Source organism: Lagopus leucura, unplaced genomic scaffold (genome assembly GCF_019238085.1).
Source record: "Lagopus leucura isolate 7727_CA_CO unplaced genomic scaffold, USGS_WTPT01 Super-Scaffold_100159, whole genome shotgun sequence".
NCBI classification, from domain to species: Eukaryota; Metazoa; Chordata; class Aves; order Galliformes; family Phasianidae; genus Lagopus; species Lagopus leucura.
This window is the reverse complement of record NW_024962335.1, coordinates 27,198,097-27,225,127: the sequence shown is the minus strand read 5'-3', so window position 1 is coordinate 27,225,127 and position 27,031 is coordinate 27,198,097. Positions and strand designations below refer to the sequence as shown.

The window sequence follows — 27,031 nt, the reverse complement described above, 5'->3', positions numbered from 1 at the left end:
GCCAAAGTTCAGTTTGCAAAAGCCACAGAAGATAATTTCCAGAGCAGTGCTGAAATTTTCTATGGTGGGATTCATCTCCTGACTTTCTGTTGTCAAAATCCGATCTTGCTGCCTTGCTTCACAGCCACATCTGGAGTTCATTTCATCTCACTCTGAAGTAAGTATCTAAAATAGAGCAAAGAATTCAGCTTTGGAAATGCTTCTTTTTCCTCCTGTGACTAACTGGCTCATCCCAAGGGGTCTGCACTGAATTCATGCTGTGCTGCCACTCCTGTGAATCCTATAATTTGTGTGTGACAATCACAAGAAATGACATACCCTTTATAGTAAAACTCTTCATATTCAATTTTGAAATACACTTACAGAAGCAATGATGGGAAATTTCGGAGTGTCTCACTTTAAGAAATGTGCTCTGCTTTCTCTCCACATATACAAAGGGCTTGCAATTATATTTCCAACAGACTTCTGTTCTTCCACCTGGTTGCAAGCTGATGGTAGTGAAAATAGGGGACCACTGCTAATGTTTATATATGGCTTTCCTCAAACTTTGCAATGTGCTGATAGTTAAAAGCTGTCTAAATGTAGATTGCAATATGTGCAGCTTCAAATTATCAGATGAAGCCAATTCTGATTTATTCTGATGAATGATTCTAAGAAATTATTATTTTTTCAATAATGTTAAAGGACAAAGCACAAGGAAAAGATAACTCTTAATCTAAATAGAAGTATGATATCAGTTTATTTGTAGTCTAGGTTTAATTGCACTTCCTGTATTCTAATATCTTTTAGGAGAAGAAATTTCAATTCATACATTCTTTCCTCATGTTAAAACTGTGTTAATTAAGTCAGAAATTTATTGCTAAGAGTCTAATGAGGAAACACTGCGATTGAAACTAGTGTAACATTTTTGGTGTTGCGTATCTTGTAATTCAAAGGTAGAAGTGGGCTGAGTTTTAATCTGTTGATTATCTGTTGATTATCTGTGACATGCTAAAGGGTAGAGTCCCACTGACAAAATGGGAAAGTCAAAATTTCGAAAGAATAAAACCAAGACCCATGATAAATCAATAAATATATAATCATCACCATAAATGCCAGAAAATGATACTAATTCAATAGCAAGTGTGAATATATAGTTAAGATGATTGCATTTAACTACTAAGCTCCAAGGGAAAACAAAACCTTGTGCATTTATGAGCTCTTGAGAATGTGTTGCTAAAGCCTGGAAAGACTACCTAGATCAGATTTTTTCCTTTGTGCTGTACAGTTCTGCTTTAACGAAGAAAATCACGTGACAATTTTGTGCTTTGAGCTCCACTAGACATGAGAACAGATTTTGTGTGTGTGCTTGGTTAGCAGGTGAGAATTGGGCTAGTGCATTTTTTCTGTGTGGTCAGTCTGCAGCCAGTTTGTCATCCTATATTTCTTGTTGGCACCTGCAGGAACTGCCTATAGCTATGTCAGGTAGTCTTAATAGTAGGCAGGCAATCTACAATGGGAAGCTGTGATTTCCTAAGGGAATTCACCTCTCATTCGGACACCATGAGGGCAGCACTCTTGTACTTCTGCATCAGGGTCATGACAATCAGGAGCCCATACCAAAAGCTGTCTGATGTAAATGTGCAATTCATGTCCTCTTGAAGAGCTAATTCATCTTCTAGTATCTCTGCTGACCTTCATCAAAATCACCAGTAGCTGCACATCACTGAGGTTGCAAGATACAGCCTCCCTCTCAGAGCTCTTCTACATGAGCTGAGCCATTCCATGGTTAGGTGGTAGACAGTCACCTTTGGAGAAGTGCTTAAGCAGCGTTAGTGTTTAGGCTCTTAAAGAAAAAAAAAAAAGGGAGGAAACAAGTTGTTCCTCCTGGTAGAGGCTGGCACAAGTAGCATGCAGGCGGGTAGGCTGCCAAAGGAATGATAGCACAAGAAACCCGCCTTCTTTTGCAAAGCTGTGGGAAACTTTTGCAATCACCTTAAGAAGGAAATCCAAGGTTTAAAAAAATGTTTTGGAGTGCTCCATTCCTCTGAGTAGGCAGTGCTTTTGCTGTGACGTTGCACTGGCTTCCAGCCTGAGAGCCCTAGGGCGCAGAAAAGAAACAGCCTGACGCAGAAGTGACACACAGTAAGTTCTCTCTCTGCCTCTCCCTCCCTCTGTCTCTCTCGCTGTGTGTCTCCTCTCTCATTTCCTTCTTCTGTTTGTTTGCTTGCTTAATTGCTAAGCACCATTGCACTGCAGACAAACTAGGATTTGTGTACATCTTGGAGTCAGTAGGCTTGAAAGAGATTACATAAAGTGCAACAACCGAACTCTGCAAATTAGAGTTTTTAAAAGGATAAGCACGGTGGACTGTGTGTTGCCTTTATCTCTTTGTAATAAAATTCTTAATTACAATTAATTATTATTTTAAAGACACATTTCTATAATTCTTCTGGCCTCATTTAATTTTAAACAATGCTAGTGTTAATGATTCACTCTTTGTCAAAGTTCAGATTTTTATCAAGTGGGCATAGAAACTGTTTTTTCATTAGGCATAAGAGAAGATGTGTTTATGCAGTTTAAGATTTGCTTAAAGTAGATTATTATCTGCAAGTATAACATTAAATATTGTGAAAATAAAACCACGTGACTGATTTAAATATTGTTTATTTAATGGAGACAGGTCTTTCGCAAAGTTAATTATCAGCAAAATATAAGTCAATAAAGAATATGTTTGGTATAGAGAAACTTGTCTTTCAGCTACTGCCCTCTAACAAATGAATTAAGTCTGAATTCACCACACATAAATTATCTAAAACTTCTTTTTCAATGCTTTTTGATTTGCAAGCTGGTAAAGATGATCTAAGATCAACTTTCATATAAATGATCCCTTTCATAGAGCATGGATCATTCTGAAATTTATGTGTTTGATTTCTACAGTCATTTTTGGTGGTTCCTCCTGGATTAGGATTTAGAATTGAAAGCTACAAAATTGGAACGAGAATGTTCCTGACACTTTATATCTCTGTATTACACAATAGTGCCTATTTGCTATCAGTGGGAGAATTTTGGGGGGGACATTGGGTGGCTAAGAGAATTTTTACTTTTCTGCACATCTGTGGACTTTCTCATGGAATCCAAACTACTCTGGATGTCTCATCTGGGAAAATTGCACAGGCCAGTTGAGAAATTTCTATAGGTCAGCTCCAGGAAAGCTGCCATGGCCCTGCAGCCCACACAGTCTTAAAAGCCCACAGGACACCCAAATGGCTTCCATTCAGGGCTCAGCTGGCCTCCAAAACCTTCAAGAGGAGATCTTTGATAAGTTCCTAGAGGAATTAAACAGACTGGAATATATAAGGTGTCAGTGTCCAAGATATCATAGTGATATTCTTCCAAACAGGAAGATCAAGAGATCAGATCTACAGGAGGGAAACCATGGACAAGATAATCACCACTGGCAAACTTAAGGACAAGCCATCTTTCCAGGACAGCAATAGCGCTGTGGCTCCTGCCAAGGTTATGTGCCATAACTGTTCAAAGCTAAAGGTATGGAAAGGAACCCTCACCATGTATTTTCTTTAAAATACTGAAATTGCCAAAGTTCAATAAATTAAGTATGGTAATGTTTTATACTACATGATTTGGAAACAATGCTGTAGGATATGTTTCCTCAGTACAGGAAAGACATAAACCTGTTGGAGTACATCCAGAGGAGGGCCACGAAAATGATCCCAGGAATAGAACACCTTTGCTACGAGGACAAGCTGAAAGTACTAGGGCTGTTCAGGCTAGAGAAGAGAAGGCTGCAAGGTGACTTGATAGCAGCCTTTCATTATCTAAAGGAGAGCTACAGGAAAGAAGGGGACAGACTCTTTAACAGGGTCTGTGGTGACTGAACAAGGGGAAATGGCTTCAACCTTAAAGAGGGTAGATTTAGGTTGCATATAAGAAAAATGTTTTTTACAGTGAGGCTGGCGAGGCACTGGAACATGTTGCTTAGAGATGTGGTTGATGCCCTGTCCCTGGAGACTTTCAAGGCGAGGCTGGATAAAGCTCTGGGCAACCTGATCTAGCGGTGCATGTCCTTCTTTATGGCATGGGAGGTGGACTAGATGACCTCTAAAGGTCCCTTCCAACCCTAAGAATTCTATGATTCCAGGCACACAGAAATCAATAAATGTTTTCAACAGTTAAAAGATAAGGTCATGTTTTACTAGCAAATTAATTAAATATGTGCTATAAGCAAAACAATAGCTGCTTAAGCATCTTTTTGTACGTATTTTTCAGAATAGGAGAAGTAGAACTAATTAAAACATTCCACAATCATAATACCAGTAATAAACAGCTTTTTGCTGCAAATTTTCCCTAAGGAAGGAAATACCTAAAACAGTAAAACAGTATGTGGTAAAAACATAGCAGGTGCATGCCAACTTTCATTTCCATTGTAGTTGAAGAGGCTTTGCAAGCAGTCCTGAAATTGAAGGTAAAATCTTCTGTTTTAATTTAAAAATGGCAAGGACTTTTTCATTACAAAATTAAAAAACAATGCACTTCATTTTTCTGCTGCTGAGGAATTAGTCGTAAAGAAAAATGTGCTGTTTTCTAAACTCAGTTATTTTCTCTCTTCAGATATTTCTTGGAGCTTTAGCTTTTTCCTTTTTTGCAAAAGGATTTTCTGGAAGCTACATGAAGAGCATGTCCAGTCAAATTGAAAGGAGATTCGAAATCTCATCATCAATATTTGGCATTATTGATGGCAGTTTTGAGTTAGGTATGTGTACTGTTTTTGAAAATGTAAAAAGAATACTTCTTAACATATTTTACTCCTTAAAATCTTTTTTTTTCCCTCATAATATTACTGCTGATCTCTCCTGATGATGCAGGTAACTTAATGGTAATGGTACTGGTGAGCTATCTTGGTCCAAGAGTTCATCGACCGAAAGTAATTGCTGTTGGATGTCTCATCATGTCATTAGGAGCATTTTTGTCAGTGATGCCTCAGTTCCTAATGGGACGGTAAATATGGAGAGTTTTCATATTGTCCATGAATTCACTTCAACCATATAAAGGGTTTGCTTAATCACACATCTGACTTGAGAATCATGGTTTCTTCTGGATGTGTCAGTGAATTGCGGTGAGATCTTGGTGGAAGAGGTTTCTTCATCACAGAGTGTCTGTTATTTTCCACTGAATTCAGGAAGATTAAATATCTAAATACCCTTTCAGATCTAAGCTGCTGTACTTACATAGCTATCAAAATCAGTTCATACCTCTAATTCTTCAACATCCTCTGTGAATAGTGGTTGAAAATATAGCTCCTCTGTCCCTCAAAAAATAAAATCATTTCCCTGTGCTTTTAATTTATCTGTTCTTTAGCTCCAAGACCTGTATCTGTTATAAGGAGATCATGAAAAGAATTATATCTTTGGAGCACTGTTCAGAAAGCAGCCATGGTCACTACTCTGTGAAGTAGCAGCAAAACTGTACTGCAAGGGATAGCATAGACCAGAAGCAGATCAAAGGAAATTTCTGACTTAGCCCAAACCTGTAATCAAATTCTGAAGATTGCCCACTCTCTACAACACTGAGCAAAACACGGTGGTCATGGACAGCTAGCTATCATCCATCAAAATATTAAAGCTTAGAATTCGATTACAGAGCCAGATAGAATATCAACTCCCCATTTATCCCAGTGCAGAATGAATATACTCGAGCTGGTTTCAATTTAATTTCCTCCAGAAGGGGCTACTTAAATACAAACTAGCACATAGGTTTTGTGGCCTGCATTAATCTCTTTATACGCAAAGACTGATTAGTATTGCATTCTGAACCTACTAGTTTTAAACTAAAACAGATACCTCTATGTTACCCATCTGTCACATAGGTAAGAAACCCAGGTGCTAGTATGGAAAGATCAACACTATTGTATGTAGACTGATGTGGACAGACTCTGAATGTGTCCTTCAGTATAAAGAATGATCTCTTAAGCCAAGGAATAAGCTCTGTTTCTCAATAACTTGAGAAAATACTGGTCACTTTTCAAAAAGCTGTGAAGATACCTTTTTTTCAGTGAAAGTGCTAGAAGTGAGCGGTCTCCACTCTGCCTCTGTGTGGCAGGAACCCCATGAATGCAAGGCTTATACATGCTTTCTGCAAAACATAGTCTTTGATATGTCAGTAGTATTTTACACAGTTGTTTTCCAGTTATAATTATGAAAGGATAGCAGTTACTGTGGACAACTCATCTACAAGTGTATCAGCTTGCTCCCCAGCATCCTCTGTGGACCATTCAGTCTCAGATGCTACAGAAACACCCAGCACAATGAAAAATTCAGGTAAGCTAAAGCTCTGATGTTGAATCCCTCATTTTATGCCCCCTCTTTTTTTGAATTCCCTTCCTCTACTTGTCCCCACTCGATACAATTCTTTTTTTTTTTTTTAATTGAAAAATGTAATAGCAAAGCCCTTGCTAGAGATCATGACATATACAAACCCACACAATTATGAATGTATGTGAATATGAAAAACATTTTTATGTTATTTTTCTGTTGCAATAATGTACTTTCAGAATTATGCTCACAGAAATGTAAATATTTATGGCCTGCAGGATGTGAAAAAACATCTAATTCCTATCTTTGGCTCTTTGTGTTGATGGGGAATCTTTTACGTGGAATTGGGGAAGCACCAGTTATGCCACTGGGGGTTTCGTACATTGATGATTTTTCTAAAGAAGAAAACTCAGCATTTTACATAGGTAATATGTGTATGAATGATTTTTATGTTCAGCATTCTTTTCTCTAACATTTTTTAGCCAAAAAAAAATAAATCCATTTGCTCATGCTCATAAAGAACCTCTCTCTCTGATGTGTCCTAGATAATTTGTGTTGAATAGGGACAAAAAAAGCAATAAAAAACAGATCTCATCTTTGTCTTTGAAGAATGTTTATCAAACTCTCCTTTTGCTTTCCTTGAGTGACTGCTACTAAATGTGCTAATTTTATTTGTGATGGAAAGAAACATAGTCAAATACTAAGTTCTTCGAAGTGAAATCTTACCTTCCTTAGCTGGCACCTCATTTTCAGTACCACAGCTTCAGAGAATAAATTCTTCCTAGTGGTGAGAGAATTATCTTTCATCACAGTAATGAAAGCATGTATTTCAGAAGTTTTGATCTGACTTTTTGAAATTTACAAGGAATAAATTTCCTAATGAAAGCCTTTTATAGTCACTGGTTACCTGAGGAAAAAAAAATAAAACCTTAGAGAGGGTGTTGTAACAAATTCCTTCTAATGAACATTTTGTTGTTGTTTTGATGAAAGATAATTTATTGCTCAAGACAGAAATACTTACACCCAAGCTAATTTATTTATTGCCAAATTGATTTCTTGGTATTTGCATGTGACTGAGAGAGCACAAAACTGCTGCCTGAAATAAGCTTGGTGAAGCTGGACCAGTCATAGAGATAACAAGACAGTTTCAGGAAGAGCTCAGTGAGAAGTACTACTGGGTTAGGTCACTGCAGATGTTTTTAGGGGGAGAGGATATAGAGGTTGCCCAAGGAGGTTGTGGATGCCCTGTCCCTGGATGCAATCAAGTCCAGACTGGATATGGCTCTGGGCAGTCTGTTCTAGTGGTTGGTGACCCTGCCCATGGCAGGGAGGGGGTTAAAACTAGATGATCTCTGTGGTCCTTTTCAACCCAGGCCATTCTATGATTCTGTGATTCTATGAAAATGGAAACACTGTAAAGGAAATTGACAAACCAGAAGTTCCACTCAATAGTTATCAAAAATACTTCTAATTGCCTCTGTGCTTCTGATTAAATGTATTTTTAAAACTTCATCTGAAATTGACAATTGACAGTAATATAACCAGACTTGCTATAGAAGGGCAAAGAAAAGTAAAGATTATGTTTTTTAAAGTTATCTTACAGAATTTAGCAGAGATTATAGCTTGGGTGTAGAAGTCTCTGAGACAGGAAATCGATTTTTTTTTTCCCCAGTGTTGCGGAAGTTGAACAGACCAGCAAGGCAGAGTTTGAGGCTGAGCAATGCCCAAGAAATCCTATGATTTTTAGATTGAATTTACTGAGCTCTTTGAATGTATGTAGTTCTACCAGGTTGCCAACATAGTCCTGAGGTGGTACAATATATTCCGTATCTCATAGAGAAAAACTATCTTGCACAGGGTCACTGCTCAGTATGACTATGAGGTACAATTATCCTTGCCTATGTGCTACTGGCTTTCAACAGGAGGCAGTAATATTGGATTACTTTGTTCAGAGCGTCACTTTTGGTGGAGTGATCTTTTAAGCTGACTGCTCTGATGGAGTGGTTGCTTCATAAATACTCCCACACACTAAGCACTTAACTTATTCAAGTATTTTAAGATTTTTGAATATTTCACTTCTGTTTAGGTACCTAGAGAATTGCCAATATATATGTATGAAGATCTGGCCTATACCAATAACGTTTCATTAGCCACTTTTATAAATGAATTTTTGAGTTTATTTGAAACTCAATGTTAATATGATTAATTAAGGGCAGTAGCAGAGTTCAAGATGAAAATATAGTCAAGTTATTTAATTCACCTTCATTGATTTCCCACTGACAAAGAAGGTTTGAATGAAGGGAATTTCATCAGTGACTTGAGAACTAGTAGATAAACCTGTACCTGTTGAGCCTATTATTTCAGTAAAAATATATATGAGGCCAAACATATGCTACAAATTTTAAAACTGATTATATTATTCATCAATAAAAGGAGTTGACTAAGCTATGTAAATATACGGTGAATGACTAACCGATATGTGTGAGTGATTTACTGTTTGTTTAGTCTGTTTATTAATTACAAAGGGTAAACACAAAAATGTGATAAGAAAATATGTCAGTGAACTAATCTGGCTTTATGTTATCATAGTACAAGCATATTAACTTCGTGAAGTTATTCTTGAATTTAAAGATTATGTGAGTGTAATTAATCTAAAAGCTTCAGACATATGCAAAGTTATTGCATATACACCTCTTAGTTTTTCTGTTATCTTACAGTATCTTAAAGAAAAACACTGCACAACATTTGTCCAGGCCATTGGTATGGATGTGCCTTTTTTTAATCTGTTTATTTTAGTAATTTGTCACTGAGTATTTGAATTTTGGAGATAGCTTAAATACTTCTGAATAGTAAGATCTTCCTTAGACTAAAAGATAAACATAAAGAGCTAACTCCAGGCTTCTGGTGTCATATTCCTTTTTCTACTGAGGTCAGTAACTTTGGTTGTACCAGAATTTAATCTAAAAGGCCAGATCTTCCAATGAAGTTAAATGAGAGATGTAAATGAAATCAATTTGCAATTGGAGCAATGAAGAAAAGAGGAAATATTGTACAGTTAAATTATATACTAAAAATTTATTATCCAAATCCTTCATCCCAAGCTGAGCAATCACTGCATTCAGAAGAAAGTTTGCAAAACAGGAGAAAAATCTCTGCAGTAGAAAACACAGTAGGATTTACAAGGCATGTTGCCAACCATGGGCAAGAGCTAACAAGCAGATCAAGAGTTCCTTTTTTTTCAGAATAAAATCAAGCCTTCTGAAACTTCTGATATCTCCCACATGGCAATGCTACTGTAGAATTCAAAAATCTGAATAACTGAGTGTTTTTTGAAAGCATTACCACCTCATAGCCAATCTTGAACTGATCAACATAAGCAGTGAGGATACCTATGCTTAAATTATTTTGAGGATATTTTTGTTTTCTCCTGATTGCATTGGTGGCCACATGCCAGGGTATTTGCATACCCTATCTTCAAAATGCAACCCTGGCTTTATAGGTGTGTAATAACCTTTCAGCTAATTCAATTGCTTCCAGGTGCAACTATCTTTTTCTCCTGACCCTGTGATATCCCCTCTCTAAGCAGAAGCTGAAAGGGAAACAGGAGTCCCAGTGAGGCCAGCAGCGACGCTGAAAGCTGATTTTAAAGAGGTCATGACCTGATCACTAGATTTATTGATATTTTTAGAGCTGTCTAAGCACCTATTAGCACAACTGTTAGCTGATTTGTTCATTCTGGTGCTTCATGAATCAACAAAGATGCTGCCTAATGGACTTTGTTGAAACACAAGTCTACTGATATTTCCTTGTTGTGTTGCCTGATGAAAATTTTCTCAGGATCTTGTGTATAATCTCATGCTCACGCACTCTTAGTGTTCCTCCCATGTGAATGTGACTCCCAGCTGTAAAAATATGTGCGTATAAGGCACATATTTTTATCAAAATCAGGGCAAAAACTGTTATTTAAAATTAAACCAAGGACAGAACAAAGAGAACAGGAAAAAGCCTTGAATTCTACAATGAAATAACATCATGCAGATTGCAAATATAGTTGCAAATATGCTTATGATACCTCTGGCAGGCCTGGAGTTGCATGTTCATTAATTAATGGTCATACACTGAATGATGCCACAGTGAAAATCTGAAATTAGAGAGGAATAGGGATAAGAGTGGTGTTCTCTTTCTTCCTGTTTCTTCTACAATCCTTGTCTTGCCTTCTTCTTCACTGCAGCTTATGAGTTTGGCCACTTATGGTTCATTTTCCTACCTGCCACTTAGCATTTTATGGTGAGTTGCCCCCTCACAACCTGTACCTGCCTCTTTTGCCTCTCTTCTCCTCTCTTCAAGTGTGTGTACCCACCACGCATTCTCACTCTCCTGCACTGCTCCCTTCCATTGCAGGTCTGGTGAGGTCCTCAGGAATGTTTGGGCCGACTTTGGGTTTCCTGCTTGGATCTTTCTGTGCCAGCCTCTGGGTAGATATTGGTGTTGTGGATATCGGTAAGAAATGGTGAGGTGGTGCATTAGATGTATGCAGGAACCTGCTTGCTAGGAAGCATGTTCCCAGTTTACTGCTCCATAAAGGGGAGCTCTCTCTCATAAAGGGAGAGTTTTTCTACTAAAAAACTAATGTTATTTCCATTTTAATATGTACAGCACTGCAGTGTGACTGGAATAGCCCTTACTTTAAGCCCCTACCCCCACTGTAGTAACATTATGAGCCTCTTCATACTCTTGTAAAAGCCCTTGCAGCACCCTTGCTGCACAACCGAGAAGAAATGGGCAAATTTTCTCTGTGCTTACATTTTTGATGGCAAAAAAAAGTTCTAAAAAACACACAGTAAAAATGGGTAAGAAACCTCATTTCTTTGTCTAAATCACTTTCATGATCCCTAATCCTAGTGAAAATTTGAGGAACTTCAAGGAAAGCTCTTAAGCTTGGGGATGGAAGAAGGAGGGAACAGAAGGAGATTGAGAAAGGGAGGTTTTCTTTTGGTTGTGAAGGGCTCTGTTGCTGTCACTTGTCCCACAGAAAGTGCTAAAAACATCTGTACTTGCACAAGTGCATAGAGTGGAGCAAAGAAATGCCATCATGTGTATAGATTAAGATATTGGCACGTCTTATGACTGTCTGGAATAGATTTGATACAAGCTGTATTTCAGTTCCTCATGTTCTTCATGTGAAATGCAAATGCCTTTACTTCTAAATAGCATATAAAAGGATGTGTATAAACAGTTTAATTATTCTGCATGATATTCAATCTCTTTTTCCTGTCTTCCCACACTTTACAGATGCTATTAACATAAATCCCAAGGATACTCGATGGGTTGGTGCCTGGTGGCTTGGATTGCTCATCTGTGGAGCAGTGAACTTCATTGCTTCCTTACCTTTTTTTTTTCTGCCTTACTCCTTAACAAAAGAAGGAGAGGATGAGAATCCAAAGAAGATCAGTCATCTGCCCGTTCAAGGAGATCACTGTAAAACAGACCCCCCAGCTCAGCCAGAGTTAAAGTTCTCTGAGGCAGTAAAAGGTGAAAGATTATTGCCCAAAAGTCTGCATGTGAATACTCTCTCAGGGGTTCATTTTGGACTAAGCATAAGTTTGTAAAACTTCAGCAAAATGCAAATTTTTGTAATGCAAATGGTGAACAGAAATGACTTCTCTCAATTGCTATGTTATTGCACTATTAATTATTAGTATTATTAATTACTAAGGATGTGTTTCAGACACAGATGAAATCTGCTCTTATGTCAGACAACTAGAAAAAGCTCATACTGTTGCTTTAGGCGTATTCTCAGTTCATTCCAATGGCTATCATTCAGCTATAATCATGACAAAGTGAAAAACATCTTGTCATTTATGAGCTGGCAGGATATTGTTTACCTGTGGCCAGCATATGGGGGGGAAACAAAGGCGGATAACTGGGTGGTCAGGCCCAGCCAGCATGGGTTCATGAAAGGCAGGTGCTGCCTGATCAACAACATCTCCTTCTATGACCAGGTGACCCAACTAGTGGACAAAGGGAAGGCTTTTGACATAGTCTATGAGATTTTAGCAAAGCCTTTGACATTGCCTCTCCATACTTTGACAATACTCTCCCATAGTATTCTCCTGGGGAAGCTGGCAGCTTGATGCTTGGACAACTTTTGCTGTCCAAGCTGGATGCTTGGACAACTTTGCAACTTTACACACTTTGCTGGGTAAAGAACTGGCTGGAGGGCCAGCCCCAGCAAGTGGTGGTGAATGGAATTAAATCCAACTGGCAACTGGTCATATGTGGTGTTCCCCAGGGGTCATTATTGGAACTGGCCCAGTTTGATATCTTTATTGGTGATTTGGATGAGGGGATTTGAGCGCACCCTCAGTAAGTTTGCAGACCATAACAAGCTGGAAGAAGATGTTGATCTGCCTTGGTATGGAGGGCCCTATAGAGGGACTTGGACAGGTTGGATCAATGAATGGAGGCCAGTGGGATGAGCTTCAACAAGACCAAGTGTTGGGTCCTGTAATTGGTCACAACAACCCCATGCAACACTGCAAACCCAGGGCAGAGTGGCTGGAAAGTTGCATGGAGGAAGAAGATTCAGGAGTGTTGGTTGACTCTCTGCTGAATGTGAGCCAGCGGTTTGGTGGAGGTGAGAAGAAGGCCAACACCATCCTGGCTTGAATCAGAAATAGTGTAGCCAGCAGGACCAGGGAGGAGCTCATCCCCCTGCACTCAGCCAGCCCTGGTGCAGCCATACCTTGAGTACTGTGCTCAGTTTTGAGCCCCTCACTACCAGAAAGGTGCTGAGGCCCTGAGAAAGGCCTCAGAGAAAGGCAACAAAGTTGATGAAGGGTCTGGAATGCAGGTCTTACAGGGAGTGCTTGAAGAAACTGGGATTGTTCAGTCTAGGGAAGAGGAGGCTCAAGGGTGGCCTTATTGCTCTCTACAACTCCTCTAAATGATTTTATGGTGAGGTAGTGGTTGGTCTTCTCACCCAGGTGTCAGTGATAAGATGGGAGGTGGTAGTCTTGAGTTGTGCCAGGGGAAGTTCAAGATTATATATTAGGAAAAAAATCTTCAAAAAAAGAGTGGTTAGGCATTCAAACAGAGTGTCCAGGGAAATGGTGGAGCCACCATCTCTGTAGGTGTTTGAGGAAAAGGTAGATACAGTACTTAGGGACATGGTTTAGCAGACAATATTGATGGTAAGTGGGTGTTTAGAATAGATAATCTTAGAGATAATCCTTAAATATTCTGTGATTATAAGGGTGTAAGTACTACAGTTGGAGGAATTTCACTGAATTCATGGTTTCTGTGTATGGCCTCAGTGATGCCGAGTTAATTTAGTACACGCCAGATCAGGTGCAACTGCTCATGGCTGTACTCGGTCCCCTATTGCTTTAATTGGATGCATGCATGTGTAAGGGAGGGGCAGGACATTTTCTGTTAAAGTGCCTTCAAGTGTGATTTACAGATGATAGACTATAAACTCAGCGCAGGTTTTTGTCTTCACTGTCTTAATTTTATTGATGTTAATGCTCCAATCAAGGATCTCAGGAAATGTTCTAGCCTTTGCTTGGGCGACCCCCTTTTTTCTGAGTATCAACTGCTTGCAGGAAGTTGGACTGATGACCTTTAAAGGTCCCTTCCAAGTCTAAGGATTCTATGATTCTATAATCTAGGATTTCTCTTGCCCAATCCAGCCTTCACCATACCATTCAGTCTTGATGTGTCATGCAGTAATAGCATTATAGGTCAAATGCTGGCAAGGGGAAACTCTCACTTGAACAGGTTTTGATTGCCAAAGAATTACAGTTTACAGTACAGACATTAATTAAGCTTAGTTTTATAGTCCAAAGGATGCCAAAACAACTCTTCTCTGTGTTTAGCAGGGTGTACAGCATGTACCTCTCCATTGCAGATTTCCTACCAACTTTGAAGAAATTGTTTGGAAATCCAGTTTTCCTGGTGTATGTGTTCCTCACCATTCTGCAGTATAATTCTCTTGTTGGATTGATAACATATGAGACAAAGTTTATGGAGCAGCAATTTAATGTATCAGTGGCAAAAGCCATCTTTCTAGTTGGTAGGTACATGGCCTTATTTTAAATTCTAATTTTGGAAAGGAAGTTTTCTTTGTGTTTTGTATAGGTTTCTATGATGATCTTCTGTGAAGTTTTTGGTAAAAAAAAAGTATGTAGAGATGTATTATTTTTCCACTATTTTTTGAAACTGATGAAATTACCATCATTACCATCACACTGCTCATTTTCCTGGTCTACCTAATTTAGACAACTGGAGGATTATTAGCACTGGATGGATCTTTTTGGCTGATGCTTTTTAAAAAGACTTAGATTGGGATTATGTCTGTTTCTGTGAACAAAAAATCCCACACAAACTACGACAACATACAAATGGAAAGATATTTCTTCTAAAAAGAATGGTCTGTTCAAGCAGCAGCAGTTAATACCTTTCTGTTACCTTTTATTTGCAGGTGTGATACTTTTACCCATTACAATCCTGGGGATGTTTCTGGGAGGCTATCTGATCAAGAAATTCAAACTTCACGTAACTGGAATGGCAAAGTTTGCATGCATCTCCTTTATAGTAGCATATCTGTTAAACCTCTTGTACTTTATGTGCAATTGTGAGGTGCTTCAGCTGGCTGGTCTCACAGTGCCTTACTCTGGGTTTGTATTCCCTTGGATTTCTGTTAGTTGCTCCCTGTGTCATGCAGAGCATGGGGCATGTACTTGTCTTCCTCTACTCTCATAAATTAATCTGAGTTTGTAGTCTCATCTGGACTATAAACCTTCTAATCTAGGGAAAATTTGAATTTGGATGAGTTCGAAAATATTACCTGTGTATGTATATGTCTGTTTAAGAGAATGAATTTTCATTCTAACTGAAGGTCTTCCACTTGTGTCAATCATTGTGTTTTCCACTACAGTGGAGCTACTGTGATTATACCAGTCTTGTTCCTTTGCAGGTGATATGAGAAAATCCTAGATAGTGAAATAGACTTGTCAAGATGGAAGGATACCTAGTACCTAGTACCTAGGGCTGTGCAGAATGCTCTGATTTTGTTTTTCAAATTTAATTTGAGTTGGACAGTTCCTTTTCAAAATTGTTTATTGCCAGATGTTGGCAATATAGAAGACACAGAGACACAGAATTGTTGGAGTTGGAAGGGACCTGTAGAGATCATCAGGTTCAACCTCCCTGCAAAGCAGGCTCCCTACAGTAGGTTGCACAAATAGGCATCCAGGCAGGTCTTGAATATCTCCAGAGAAGGAGAATCCACAACCTCCCTAGGCAGTCTGTTCCAGTGCTCTGTCACCCTTACGGTGAAGAAGTTCCTTCACATATTGGAGCAGAACTTCCTGTGCTCCAGTTTATGGCTGTTTCCCCATGAACCACTGAAAAGAGGTTGGCCATGTCCCTTTGACTCCCACACTTAAGATATTTGTAAACATTAATAAGATCACCTCTCAGTCTTCTTAAGGCTGAACAGACCCAGGTCACCTAGCCTTTCTTCATAGGGGAGATACTCTAGGTATCTCCCTTTATTGTCTTTGTGGCCCTCTGCTGGAGTGTCTTAGACTCAATATACTCTTGTATGCTAACAGATGACTAATTAAATTCATCATAGACAGTTGAAATTTTTTACTCTATTTACTCTATTTAAAAGCTTTAATTTAAAGCTTGTCCTTGCTTCCACATAGGGAATAGGAGATAAAAAGATTGTGGAAAGTGGCCCCTCTAGTAGCTTTGCCTCTAGAATGCACCATCCTCTAGATAAGCAGTTGCCAACCTGCATGGGTAGTTAGTTGCCAGCCTTTCTTGGTACTTGGAGCTACTGACCTGCCTGAGTTCATCTTTTCAGCTGGGAGGTGGAAAGTGACGCTGCCAGGATGATATGGTGAGCACACAAATATTTCCCCTCCCTTACCAGGATCATGGCTGTGCATCCTGCATTTTTCTGACTGTAGCAGCCTACCACAATTGCCTACTGTTTAAAGTTATTTCAGTCAGGTCCAACAAATTTCAAGGGATTTTAAAGGATTAAACTGAATCCAGCAGAGCTTGCTAGTTTTTCAGTTCAGACAGAAACTCAGGCCTGTGTTTTGTTTTGTTTTGTTTTGTTTTTTGAAATGGAGTCTATGTTCAGAAGAATATCTAGGTGTTTTGCAAAACCTAAAACCCAGTTCAGCTCTGAGGCTAGTTACATAAAAGATGTCAGATGTTTGTCCAGCAGAGATACCTGTGGTTGAACACATAATCCAATACTCTTATTTTACTTTCCAAAATATGTAGGATAAATGTTACTCACTTGAGAAGTGTTTTGGATAGAGGGATAGGTAGAAAGAAAAGGCAAAAGGCAAAGAAAAAGTGTTGAAACTTTTTCTTTAAATGGGGAAACTCTTCAAAGCAGAGGTGATTTGTTGGTAGCAAGCTCCCAATGCTTTCTGAAAATTGAGCTCTTCCACCATGTTTTCAGTATTTCACTTTATACATTCTTGATTCTAGTCTTCCAGTTAGTTTGGGTTGTTCCAGCTGCTAAACAAAGTCAGAGCTGAGATGGAGGCAGCTATTCCCTTTCAGACTAGTGTAACTTTCATTGCCACTAGCCATCTCTGATTCAGTGAATGACTATCAAGAGTATCTTGCTGCTGTATTTTTATGTAGATTTTTATTACCATTTCCAGTACTTGGATACAGTATGATCTTCCCTATTGCTAGGGGCAAGCATAGCCTTCATGTGATAAGAGATTTTAAGTACAATGATTTTGTCTGAAATCATTGTAATTGTACAATTTCAGATGAGGTTTCAAATGAAAAAATAACATCTAGTAATTTCTTCTAGCCAAAAATACCTGGTGTATGAATTCCATACCTTTTCATCAACAATCTGTAAAAATATTAACAGATGATGAAAAATATCAAGAGCAGTTTGGTTTAGTCAAAATTAGCTGTGTCTCCATACAGTAAATTCGCTCTTCTAGATGATGGCAGGTATCTGTCCATACTGATTGTTTAACGTTCCCATCATTTCCCCTGCCTACTCTCTTGTATTTAGTTTAAATATTTAATTTTAATATTTAATTATTTTATTTCTTGCTCTTTTTCTCCAGGTTTAAACAACTTTCCTCCCCTAAAAACAGTTTCACGGCCAGTTGCAATGCTGACTGCAGCTGCAAGGTGGATCAGTGGGATCCTGTATGTGGGGACAATGGCATCACTTACATGACAGCCTGCTTTGCGGGATGTAAATCGTCAACTGGGATAGGAAAGAATATGGTAAATGTAAAGATAAATGACTGTACAGGCAATTGAATTTCTCAATACATTGTTTATTTGGCCTTGTGATTAAGAAATCCTGTAGACACATGTCCATGTTTTACTGTTTAGTTTTGTAGTAGAAATTGAATGATTGAATTGTTGCAAGTTTTTAAAAGAGTTTTGGTGAGGTAAGTGAGCTACTCAGGCAAGACATGAAACATGAGGCTTTTGCCTTACATTTCTTGATCTTTTTAAAAACTAATTTTCTTCTCAGCAATAAAACTGTGAATTTGGCTTTACGTTTCTCACTAGATCTTTTACTATGTCCATGTCTTCTGGCAGAAGCAGAATTGTCTTCTTATAACAACACTGAAAAGGCAGGCAGTATTTTCAAACAACATACTATTGCATTTATAGCCTTATTCTCTTGCTTCATTCACTGCAGGGGACTTGACTTTCGAACTCATGTCTCTTGCTAACTTCAAAAGCTATGAAACAGCTCACACTCAATTCAGCATCAAATGCTCTTTTGGATACATAGATACCCTGATTTTTAGTGTTCCTTATTGTGTTCATATCGACATTTTTTTATTCTTACTTATGTACTTCATAGGATCCCCGAGCAGAATGGATGGATAACAGTTCACATCTGGATTTCACAGCTTTTACTCATCTTTACTTTGTAGAGTGCTTTCATTCCTAGCAATGGAATGGCTGAAACTAGAATCACAGTTGCTTTGTGTCTCTGGAGCAGTGCAAAGTGATTTGAGCATACTAATGAACTTGCACATCAGTCTGCAGAGATTACTAGGAAGGTCCTCTCACTATAAACAACAGACTGCCTGTTACGGAAAGTGAAAAATCTAGCAACTAAAATCATCCTGAGTCACTGAATTCTGATTAAATGACTTCTCATCTTCTCCTTTCAGGTGTTTCACAATTGCAGCTGTGTGGAAGGACAAGAGCATGGACATGGCAATGCATCTGCAGTTTTGGGACAGTGCCAAAGAGAGAGCTGTACCAAAGCATTTCCCTATTTTTTAGCATTACAGACTGCATGTGCATTTATTTTAGCCTTAGGAGGCACTCCTACATACATGATTATGTTTAGGTGAAATACTTTACCTTACCTTGACCATAAAGCTTGGGGAAAGAGAAAAGGAATATACCATTTGATAAGGAAAATACCATTTGTTTCCTATTGTGAGGACTGTCATGTTGACCACACTAGGGCTTTGTATCTTTCCCTAATTCCAGTTTAAGGCTGAGTTGATAGTTTGGTAATGGAGTGAGCAAGCCTCATGCTGACATTTCACTTCTGATGACAGAGATGTGTTTAACAGAGCAATGAACCCAAAATGAGTATGGTGTTAAGTCATGTCCAAGGTGACTATGCTGTTCACATTACCCCAGATAAAGGCATTCACCTTTGTAAAGCTTTATTTGCTCAGAATGTTTTACGTGTTGTGAGAAACCCAGTACTCCCTCTTATATCAAGACAGACATGAACAGATTACAAACAGAACAATGTCAGCAGCAATAATTTTTTATTTTTATTTCTTCAGTTGTAACACAGCACTGCTATTTTATTCTCAGAAGAAAAGACAATGTTCTGTACCTTTTGCATGATAATTTCTTTCAGTTATGCTTATGGGTGAATTGCAATCATCAGCAGTCTGTGCACATGGCTAGTTAACTGTCTTTCCTAAGCTGCTGATTCTTTTGCAGTACTTCTGGGTGCAGATGTTCTTGCTGCTTGCCTGGTTTATGGACAAGGCTGGGCAGAGTTTCCAGAATACTAATGTGCATAATGAGAAGCAATTAATGTTACTGATGAAAAGATGATGAACTGGTGTAGTTTAAATTCCTGTTCAGCCTGGCTGTGGCAAGCCCCCTGCCTGCTCCTGTGCCAGATCAGTACTCTCTGCTGCTTTTTGTGAATTCTTCTAATTCCTCCGATGGACACAGTCTGTATCTCCACTGGTAGCAATGACATGCTTTTATAGCCAGGTAACTCACTTCCACTTACAAAAGCAGATAGCTAGGAGGGATTGCACAACCTCATTATTGCTGTCTGTTTGCCACTACCTGGTACAGCCCCTTCAAAAGAAAAGGCAGCTGCTTGCAGCTGAACTTATGGAACAAACTGACTACTTCTAGTTGTTTCACTTCAGTTTTCCTGTGCATCCTCTCCCAAAGATCATTGTAATTTTCTCTCCTTTGGCTTAAGAGTAGTTTCTGTAAGTACTCCCAACTATTTTGATGGGAGTTTATCCACTGAAATCAACAGAAGGAGGCATAACATCTGATTTATAACTTTGGTGAACATTTTCAATTGGTGTTGAGTGAGCTCTGCAAAGTTAGCCACGTTACTCTTGCAGTGGTGCACATGCAGGTGATCACAGCATAGCCATCAGTTTAGCTGTATTACTCTGTTGCTCCTCAAAATGTGAAAACAGTGTGTTATTTTTGTTTCCTTTGTAGATCTGTTTCACCAGACCTGAAATCCTTTGCTGTCGGGATCGAAACTTTAGGTGGTAGAATACTAGGTAAAACTTCATTTCCTTGTGTCATTCAAGTAGGCAGTCGAAGAGATAGATCAAAACTAGGCAGTGCAAACTCCTTGCTCTGAAAGAGCGAATTTTGAAGAACTTTAATCGTAAGCAGAAAATACATTTCAGAATGTTTGGAAGAGCTAGCTGTATGTTTCCTGGTATGCAATTATGTATTACGATTATCTCACCAGATCTTTTTCTGTGCAGTGAAGGAATTAGTCAAAGAAAAGAAAGTGTACTGAACTCTTATTTATTTGTTTTTTGGGCACATCTATCTAAGCATGATTAGTCTGGATGTTCTGAATTTTGAAATCTTCCCAATGAAGAAACACCCAAGTAGTCATTTGGATCTTTCAGCTGAATGCTGCAGGGAATCAACTTTGTGCTATCATAAAAAAGTTTTCATAACAAAATCACATTATAACTAGAATCTTACTGATTGTATTTAAGCATCATAGCTATCTAATAGAGAATCTTTCAGTGCTGCATAAGTAACACACACTGCATGATTGGTTTTGATCGAGAGTATGAATGGAGCTCTTGACACTGTGCCAGCCATTTTTTCATTTGCAAACTGACTGAATAGATACATGAGTGTACACAGATATTAATGTATGATGACATGTAATTTCCACACCAGGGGCTGAAAATTTATTTATATTATTTATTTATATAATTCTAATAAAATACCATTGAAGTGGGATTAGCAACATTCTCCCTCTCTCCCCCTCACCGCTGTATATAATCTTCTTTAGATACTTGTTTAAAAGTTTTCAGAAGTCTTCTGCTCTCAAAGCCAGGGCAGGATTTTTTATCCCATTCTAGGTAGCTATAATTCAGAAACTCTGCGATTAATTTTTTCCTTTCTCTACCATAATGTTAATGAGAGCTGAAAATCTGTCATAAAAATTTTCTTTGCAGGTGGACTCCCAGCCCCTATTTATTTTGGTGCCTTGATAGATGAGACCTGCTTGAAATGGGGGACAAAAAGCTGTGGTGGATCTGGGTCTTGCCGAATATATGACACAAAAGCATTCAGGTAAGCTAAAGTCTTCAGTGAGTGATTAGGAAATTGGCTTCTGAGGCAACTTTGACCAGTAAGAACTGAAATACATTCTGCACACAATAATTTTTTAATAAGCAGATTAGGGTACCGAAGCACCAAAATCATGTATTTTAAATAATCACTAATAGATCAAATAAGCCATATACATTTAAAAACCAATAGAATCGTATTTCAGCCTGGGTTGAAAAAGACCATAACGATCATCTAGTTCCAACTCCCCTCCCATGTGCAGGATTGACAACCACTAGACCAGGTTGCCCAGATCTATATCCAGCCTTGCAAGTCTAATATATGACATTGCTGTGAACTCACATCACCAGAAGTTCCTTCAATGAAGACCTAGTGCACTGAGTAATTCTGCAGTGCTTTGAGTTTGTAAGAGACTAAGGAACAGTACAGTAGTTACAGCACCAAGGATACTTCCCTACTTTTCCTCAACAGTCATTTCTCTGATTCCTAACGTGTAAGACACTTCACCAAATTTAGCTGGGGATGGGGAAAGGTTGGGCGAGCAGGCAAAACTCATCATCTGCTGAACTTTTCAGAGAGGAGATATTTCCTTGAGGAGTGTAGGACCAGATTAGGGTCTGTCTGAGACTGAAAATTATGGGATTGTTTGCTTTGTGCTTGTCACTTCCCAAAAAATGGAAGGATACCTGGCTGGGAATAAATGGTTTGGGTATCCTGGTTTTTTTTTTGTTTGTTTGTTTTATTTTGTTTTGTTTTTTTTCCCACTCAGAAGTGGCAAATATTAATATAAATGTATTTTGTCAACTTTTTTTTTTTTCTAGAAATGTCTATCTTGGCCTCATTGCAGGACTGCGGGCAGGGTGCTGTGTCCTATACATGGTGCTCTGTGTTTTAATCATGAGACGCTTCAAAACAGATGACAAAGAGATGACAGATACTAAAAATGCAGAAGAAACAATCAACAAAGAACCAGTTACGGTGAACAAAAAAGAAGCTCTTCCAGGTGCAAAAACCTCAGAAGAAAGTGAAGAAACTTGTATGTGAAAAGGAAACAAGGCTTTTTCTTAACTGCCTAGTTTTCAATTTTTCTAAGCACCACAGGGGTCTACCTGACTTCAACAGCTGGGCTACATTTGGAGGTTCAAAAAATACCTTTGAAATGTTGACTTTTAAGTTGTTTCACCCTATTCTCTTCTTCTCCTTATCTGAAAAAAATAGAGGGAAAAGGTTTTCAAAATTTAGGGAGACTCTTCCATGCTTGTATTCCCAGTCCTTTTCTAGTTTGCCTGTAGGACTGATCAGGTTTTTTCAGTGTCGTCATTTTGATTATAATTGAAAAATTAAAAAAGATGACATCTACAATAAGCTTATTTCCATTTTTACCATCTCTATTCCAAGTCCAAAGTCTCTGGTGGCTTCTATAGTGTGGTTCCTTGTTACAGACTCGGTCCTACAGTCCTTGCTCAGGTGAGAACCCTATGGCTGCCAGTGGTCATATGAACAAGAACTGCACAGAGACTCTAGGGTTTGGCTTGAACACGTTTACAATCAAAATGGATTGCAAACAGAAGAAAGTAGTGTATTAATTTTGCAGCACATCTCAGTCCTAAGTTTGAGTAAACTTACTGTGAACTGATGCAATAAATTGATAGGTATTAAAATTACATTGCTTTATTGTTTTTTGTTTGTTTGTTTTCATGTGTGTTTCTAAGGGCATTTTTATCCCAATAGCCACTGCATTTATACCACAGGTATGTAGATTTCCTTCCTTGTTTAAAGAACTACCAGCAAGCCTTGAAATGTAGGGCTGAAAGCTTGCAGTTTCACAGAATTCAATGGTAGATTACTTCAGGGATTCTTCACATGACATGGCTATTTCATCTTTCATGAACCATCAGCCCTGTATAAGTGCAAGCACAGAAATTGGGGAAGGCCTGATTTAGTACCTGCTGAAAGTGGGTTCTTCATATCTTGTCCCTGGAGATGAAGTTGCACACATTTTTTTGCTAAAAGGCAATGACCAGCACATTTAGATCTTGTGTCTTTTGTAATCAGAACTCTGCAAACTGCCGACAAAAATGGAGAAGTACTGTGCATTTTAAGAAAAGGGGAATGAAAACTTCTCTAGTATAGATGATACAAACACTCTGTCTAGGTTTGGGAATAATTAAAGAAAAATCTAAGTTCCAGGAACCTCAGGAATTTTTCAGACAGAAAATAACTGTGTGCCTCTCTCTTTCTACAAACAATGTTTTAACACTGAACAAACATATTGGCAGTTCCAGAAATACTCCTGATCTGCACTAGGCAAATAGACTCAATCAGGTGACTCATACTAACATCATCTTCTTTGTACTTTTGTTGTTTGGATATTTATTTTTGTACACTTTTTTTTTTTTTTTTTAAATATACAGACTTTTAAAAAAAAGAAAAAAAAAATATGAAAGCTTTTTTGCACCTATTGCTTGATTTTGCCAGGAAGAAATGTCTTGGAAAGCATGCATTGGCAATCGATGTCAGACTAGAAATGAGATTCTGGTCAGATTCAATGATTCATATCCAGATATTTACTGCAGCTACAACCTGATGCTGTGACTTTTTTAGATAAATGAGACTTAACATCATTCTCCATAACAATCTCTACCATCAATAATGGCATAAATGCTACCACTGGTAGTATTAAATGAGTTTCTGGCTTAGTATGCTCCCAACTCCAAGGCTGTATCACTTGCCTACTTTCTGATATGCACTGATTTTTAAGTGCTACTCTAAGCACTCTAGTGTGAAGAGCAGGCAGAAGTTTCTTCAGAGAAAGAATTTGTTCTTCAGTATGCAACTAGCATAGAACATGTAAAAATTATGTAGGAGCTCAACAGTGTGGCATTTTCTACGAGCATTTCTTCCACTTGCTTCTCACATTTGGGGAAAAATATGGACATTCTCCATTTTAAGTCTCCCTGCTCCAAAGGCAAGGAATAGAGCACTGTGAAGAATGCATTGAACGGAGAACTGAAGAAGTCCTTGGGACTCTATTGAGAAACTTGAGTGAAAAGCTCTGTTACTGATGCTAGAGTCTCCCTGCCAAATTGCTGTTGGTTGTCCATCACGTAGTGATGCTAAGGAATGGACCGGTCCTTCATTTTTGTAAATTGCTACCTTTTGATTTTCACCATTGTTCTTAGGTTTTTATTCCTATTCATATCACTATTTCTCATTTCTTAAACTCTTGATCTTCTAGTTACAGGTGGGTCAGCAGTTACAGTGCTCATCGTGTTTTCCCATTTGTTTTCTAGACAGGTTAATCTCATGTTCTTCTTCAAAGCTCGACAAAGGTGGCTTTTTTGTTATTGTTGTTTTGTGTTTTTTTTTTTTCTTTTTTTCTTCATGATGTCACACAGCCATGCTGCAGCAAAACTGCTGAGCTCTGGGTCTCAGGGTTTCATGTCGTTGACCTTATCCTCAAATGGCCCCTTCAAAAAGGTAATACCAAGCTGGCCCAAAAGTGAGGCACCTCCATCTGTGGAGGCATTCAAGGCCAAGCTGGATCCTGGGCAGCCTGTCTAGTGGTTGGCAGCTCTGTCCATGGCCTTGTACACTCACCTCTTGTGGCTGAGTGCTCTCAGGTGTGATCAGATATGCTTTCAAGCCATGTATGCCTCTTCTCAGAAAATCGCTTTGTCAAAGACTAATTGATGACAGAACAAGTTAGCTTCCTTGCTGACAAAATATCCCTAGTGTTCTCCAAAGAGAAAGAGAAAACATTATATGTGGTAAGATAAAGTATTTAACAGGAAAACTGTGCTAGAGGCATTTTAATTTGCAGCTACAGGCATGCTTTTGAGTACAAATCAGGTAGCTAAGAGACCATCACAAGCGGCTAGGTGGGCTGCCAATTACAGTAGTTCTACTGAAATCAATGAGGAGGTGACTGAACAGGTGGATTTTTATCAGACTGTGGAAGGTTTAAGGGCATGAGCCTGGAGTTTACTCAACTCTTGTTTATCATGAAGCCCTTTACTGGCATTATCAAAGTCCTTCTGTCAGAATACTTACAGAAGATAGAGCCTTATCCAAGAAGCCAATGCATTTGCTATTTGGCATTTCCTTACTTTTAGGTACATAATCAAGCAGACATAATGACCTATGGCTCCTTTTGTAATGATATTTTTAAGTTGTTCATCAAAAAAATAAAAACACCAGAGCCACAACAAACCAGCAGCCCTAAACTCACACTTTTCTGTATGCATTAGGATCACGTACTCTACAAAGAGCAAACCCTCCTATAGGTTTTGTGTCCACATTTTCAAGAAGGCTCGTCTACCATGGCACAAAAATAAATTGGGACTAGGGTACTAGTTGTCACAAAACAAACAGAAAATACTTCAAACTGTCAAAATAAATTTAAAGCATTTCAAATGTTTTAACAAAAAAACAGCAGTGATGTCAGATTTAGTCTATAAGTTTTTCACTGTGGAATATACTGTCATTTTGCCAACTTCTTCTTGCTTGCAATGTGGTCAAAATTATTTCTAGCTGAAACTGTTAATACAGGTCTGAATCACACATTATTTTCTCCAGTGATGCATATATATCTTACTCTTTAATTAATTCATAGCTTTATTCCATGCTACTAAAGTACAATTCACAGTTCAAGTCAGCCAAAAAAAAACCAAAAATCTTCTTGCTACAGATACACCTGAATTTTGAGGCTGATCAGGCTCCTCCAGGAGACCCCTCTGCCCCTGTATGAGATTGGTCTGTAAGGCCAGAAAGGTTGTTTTTTGAAGAAAATATTGATTATTTTATTGATAGCCATGGATGAGGTGGGGAGTGGGTGGATACAGGAGAAATGAAAGACAATGAAAATATACAGGTAAGCTGTGTATAATCTAAGAAGGTGTTTGTACATCTCTTTGACCAGATTGTGGTCTGGCTGGATCTTTGAGACTGGGTCTTGTCTAATGCATTGGCAGAGCCCCACAGGAGGCTGTGATCCTCATCTTAGGTCTAAAATCCCTGTGTCAGTTTGTCTGGTTTAGAAAATAAGAGCATCGTTTCTCTCTTGTGTGTGCAGAACTCTTTTAAGGTACAAGCAAAATCCAGGCTTTGCATCCATGACATGACCAGGAGCAGCACAATGGTTGTGTTGTGTGGGTTCAAATTCACGTGCAGTGGATTTGATCTCCTCTGAGACCACCGTGATGTCATTGCACTTACGCTCCTGCGTCAATTCCTGGGACTTGTTCCTCCTTCTTGGGACAAGCTGCTTGCTTGTGGGGATTTCTACTATAACAGGTGGAACAAAGAAAGACGGGTAATACTGGAAAGCCCATGAGGTTGAAGTTGATGGTTAAGAGCTTCCTACACAGCCACCCACCCATGCTTGGTGCTGGGAGTGTTCCTGCCCAACCGACCTGTTGTACACAGCAGCTTCAGTCATCACAGAGTAGAGGGAAAACAAGCACTTGCCCTGACCCAGTCATTTCATGGAACTCAGGCAGCCTATCCCAGTCATCAGCTGTGGCCTCTCAGCTGGGATGCCTGCACAAGCCTGCAGTCATCCATGGGAAGCAGCTGGACACCAGAACGCTGGTCCAAGCAAAGCCCTGGCTTAGGCTTAGGCCAGACATGCTTTATGAGTGTCCCTATCACATAGCCCAATGGGACTGAAGTATATTTTTTTTAACCTAGGTCTTCTAAACATGCCATAATGTGATTATCACATATAGTGAAAAATGAGGTGATAGGTCTCGAGTGATAAAGATTACCAGGATTCAACAGATTTCAGAAGATCAGTGAAATAAAGTTGTGAGCCCTTATAGAAATGGTTATGAAAAAAACACAGATGGACAAAATGT

General features: G+C 38.7%; 1 protein-coding gene across 2 annotated transcripts; it reads left to right on the top strand.

The window, feature by feature from the left end:
- Nucleotides 1-22,837, top strand: LOC122190264 (solute carrier organic anion transporter family member 1C1-like). 2 transcript variants are annotated; one of them, XM_042890125.1, is made up of 15 exons: nucleotides 1-157; nucleotides 3,383-3,528; nucleotides 4,612-4,753; nucleotides 4,866-4,998; nucleotides 6,187-6,317; nucleotides 6,590-6,736; nucleotides 10,713-10,811; nucleotides 11,604-11,843; nucleotides 14,221-14,385; nucleotides 14,794-14,989; nucleotides 17,435-17,600; nucleotides 18,512-18,693; nucleotides 20,067-20,131; nucleotides 21,059-21,176; nucleotides 21,995-22,837. In XM_042890125.1, the coding sequence occupies exons 2-15, from the start codon at nucleotides 3,418-3,420 to the stop codon at nucleotides 22,215-22,217; spliced, it is 2,118 nt and encodes a 705-aa protein (XP_042746059.1). In that variant the 5' UTR covers nucleotides 1-157; nucleotides 3,383-3,417; the 3' UTR covers nucleotides 22,218-22,837. The 2 variants fall into 2 exon arrangements, with proteins under 2 accessions (XP_042746059.1, XP_042746060.1); XM_042890126.1 differs by lacking the exon at nucleotides 1-157 and adding an exon at nucleotides 2,035-2,124.
- Nucleotides 22,838-27,031: the final 4,194 nt, after the last annotated feature.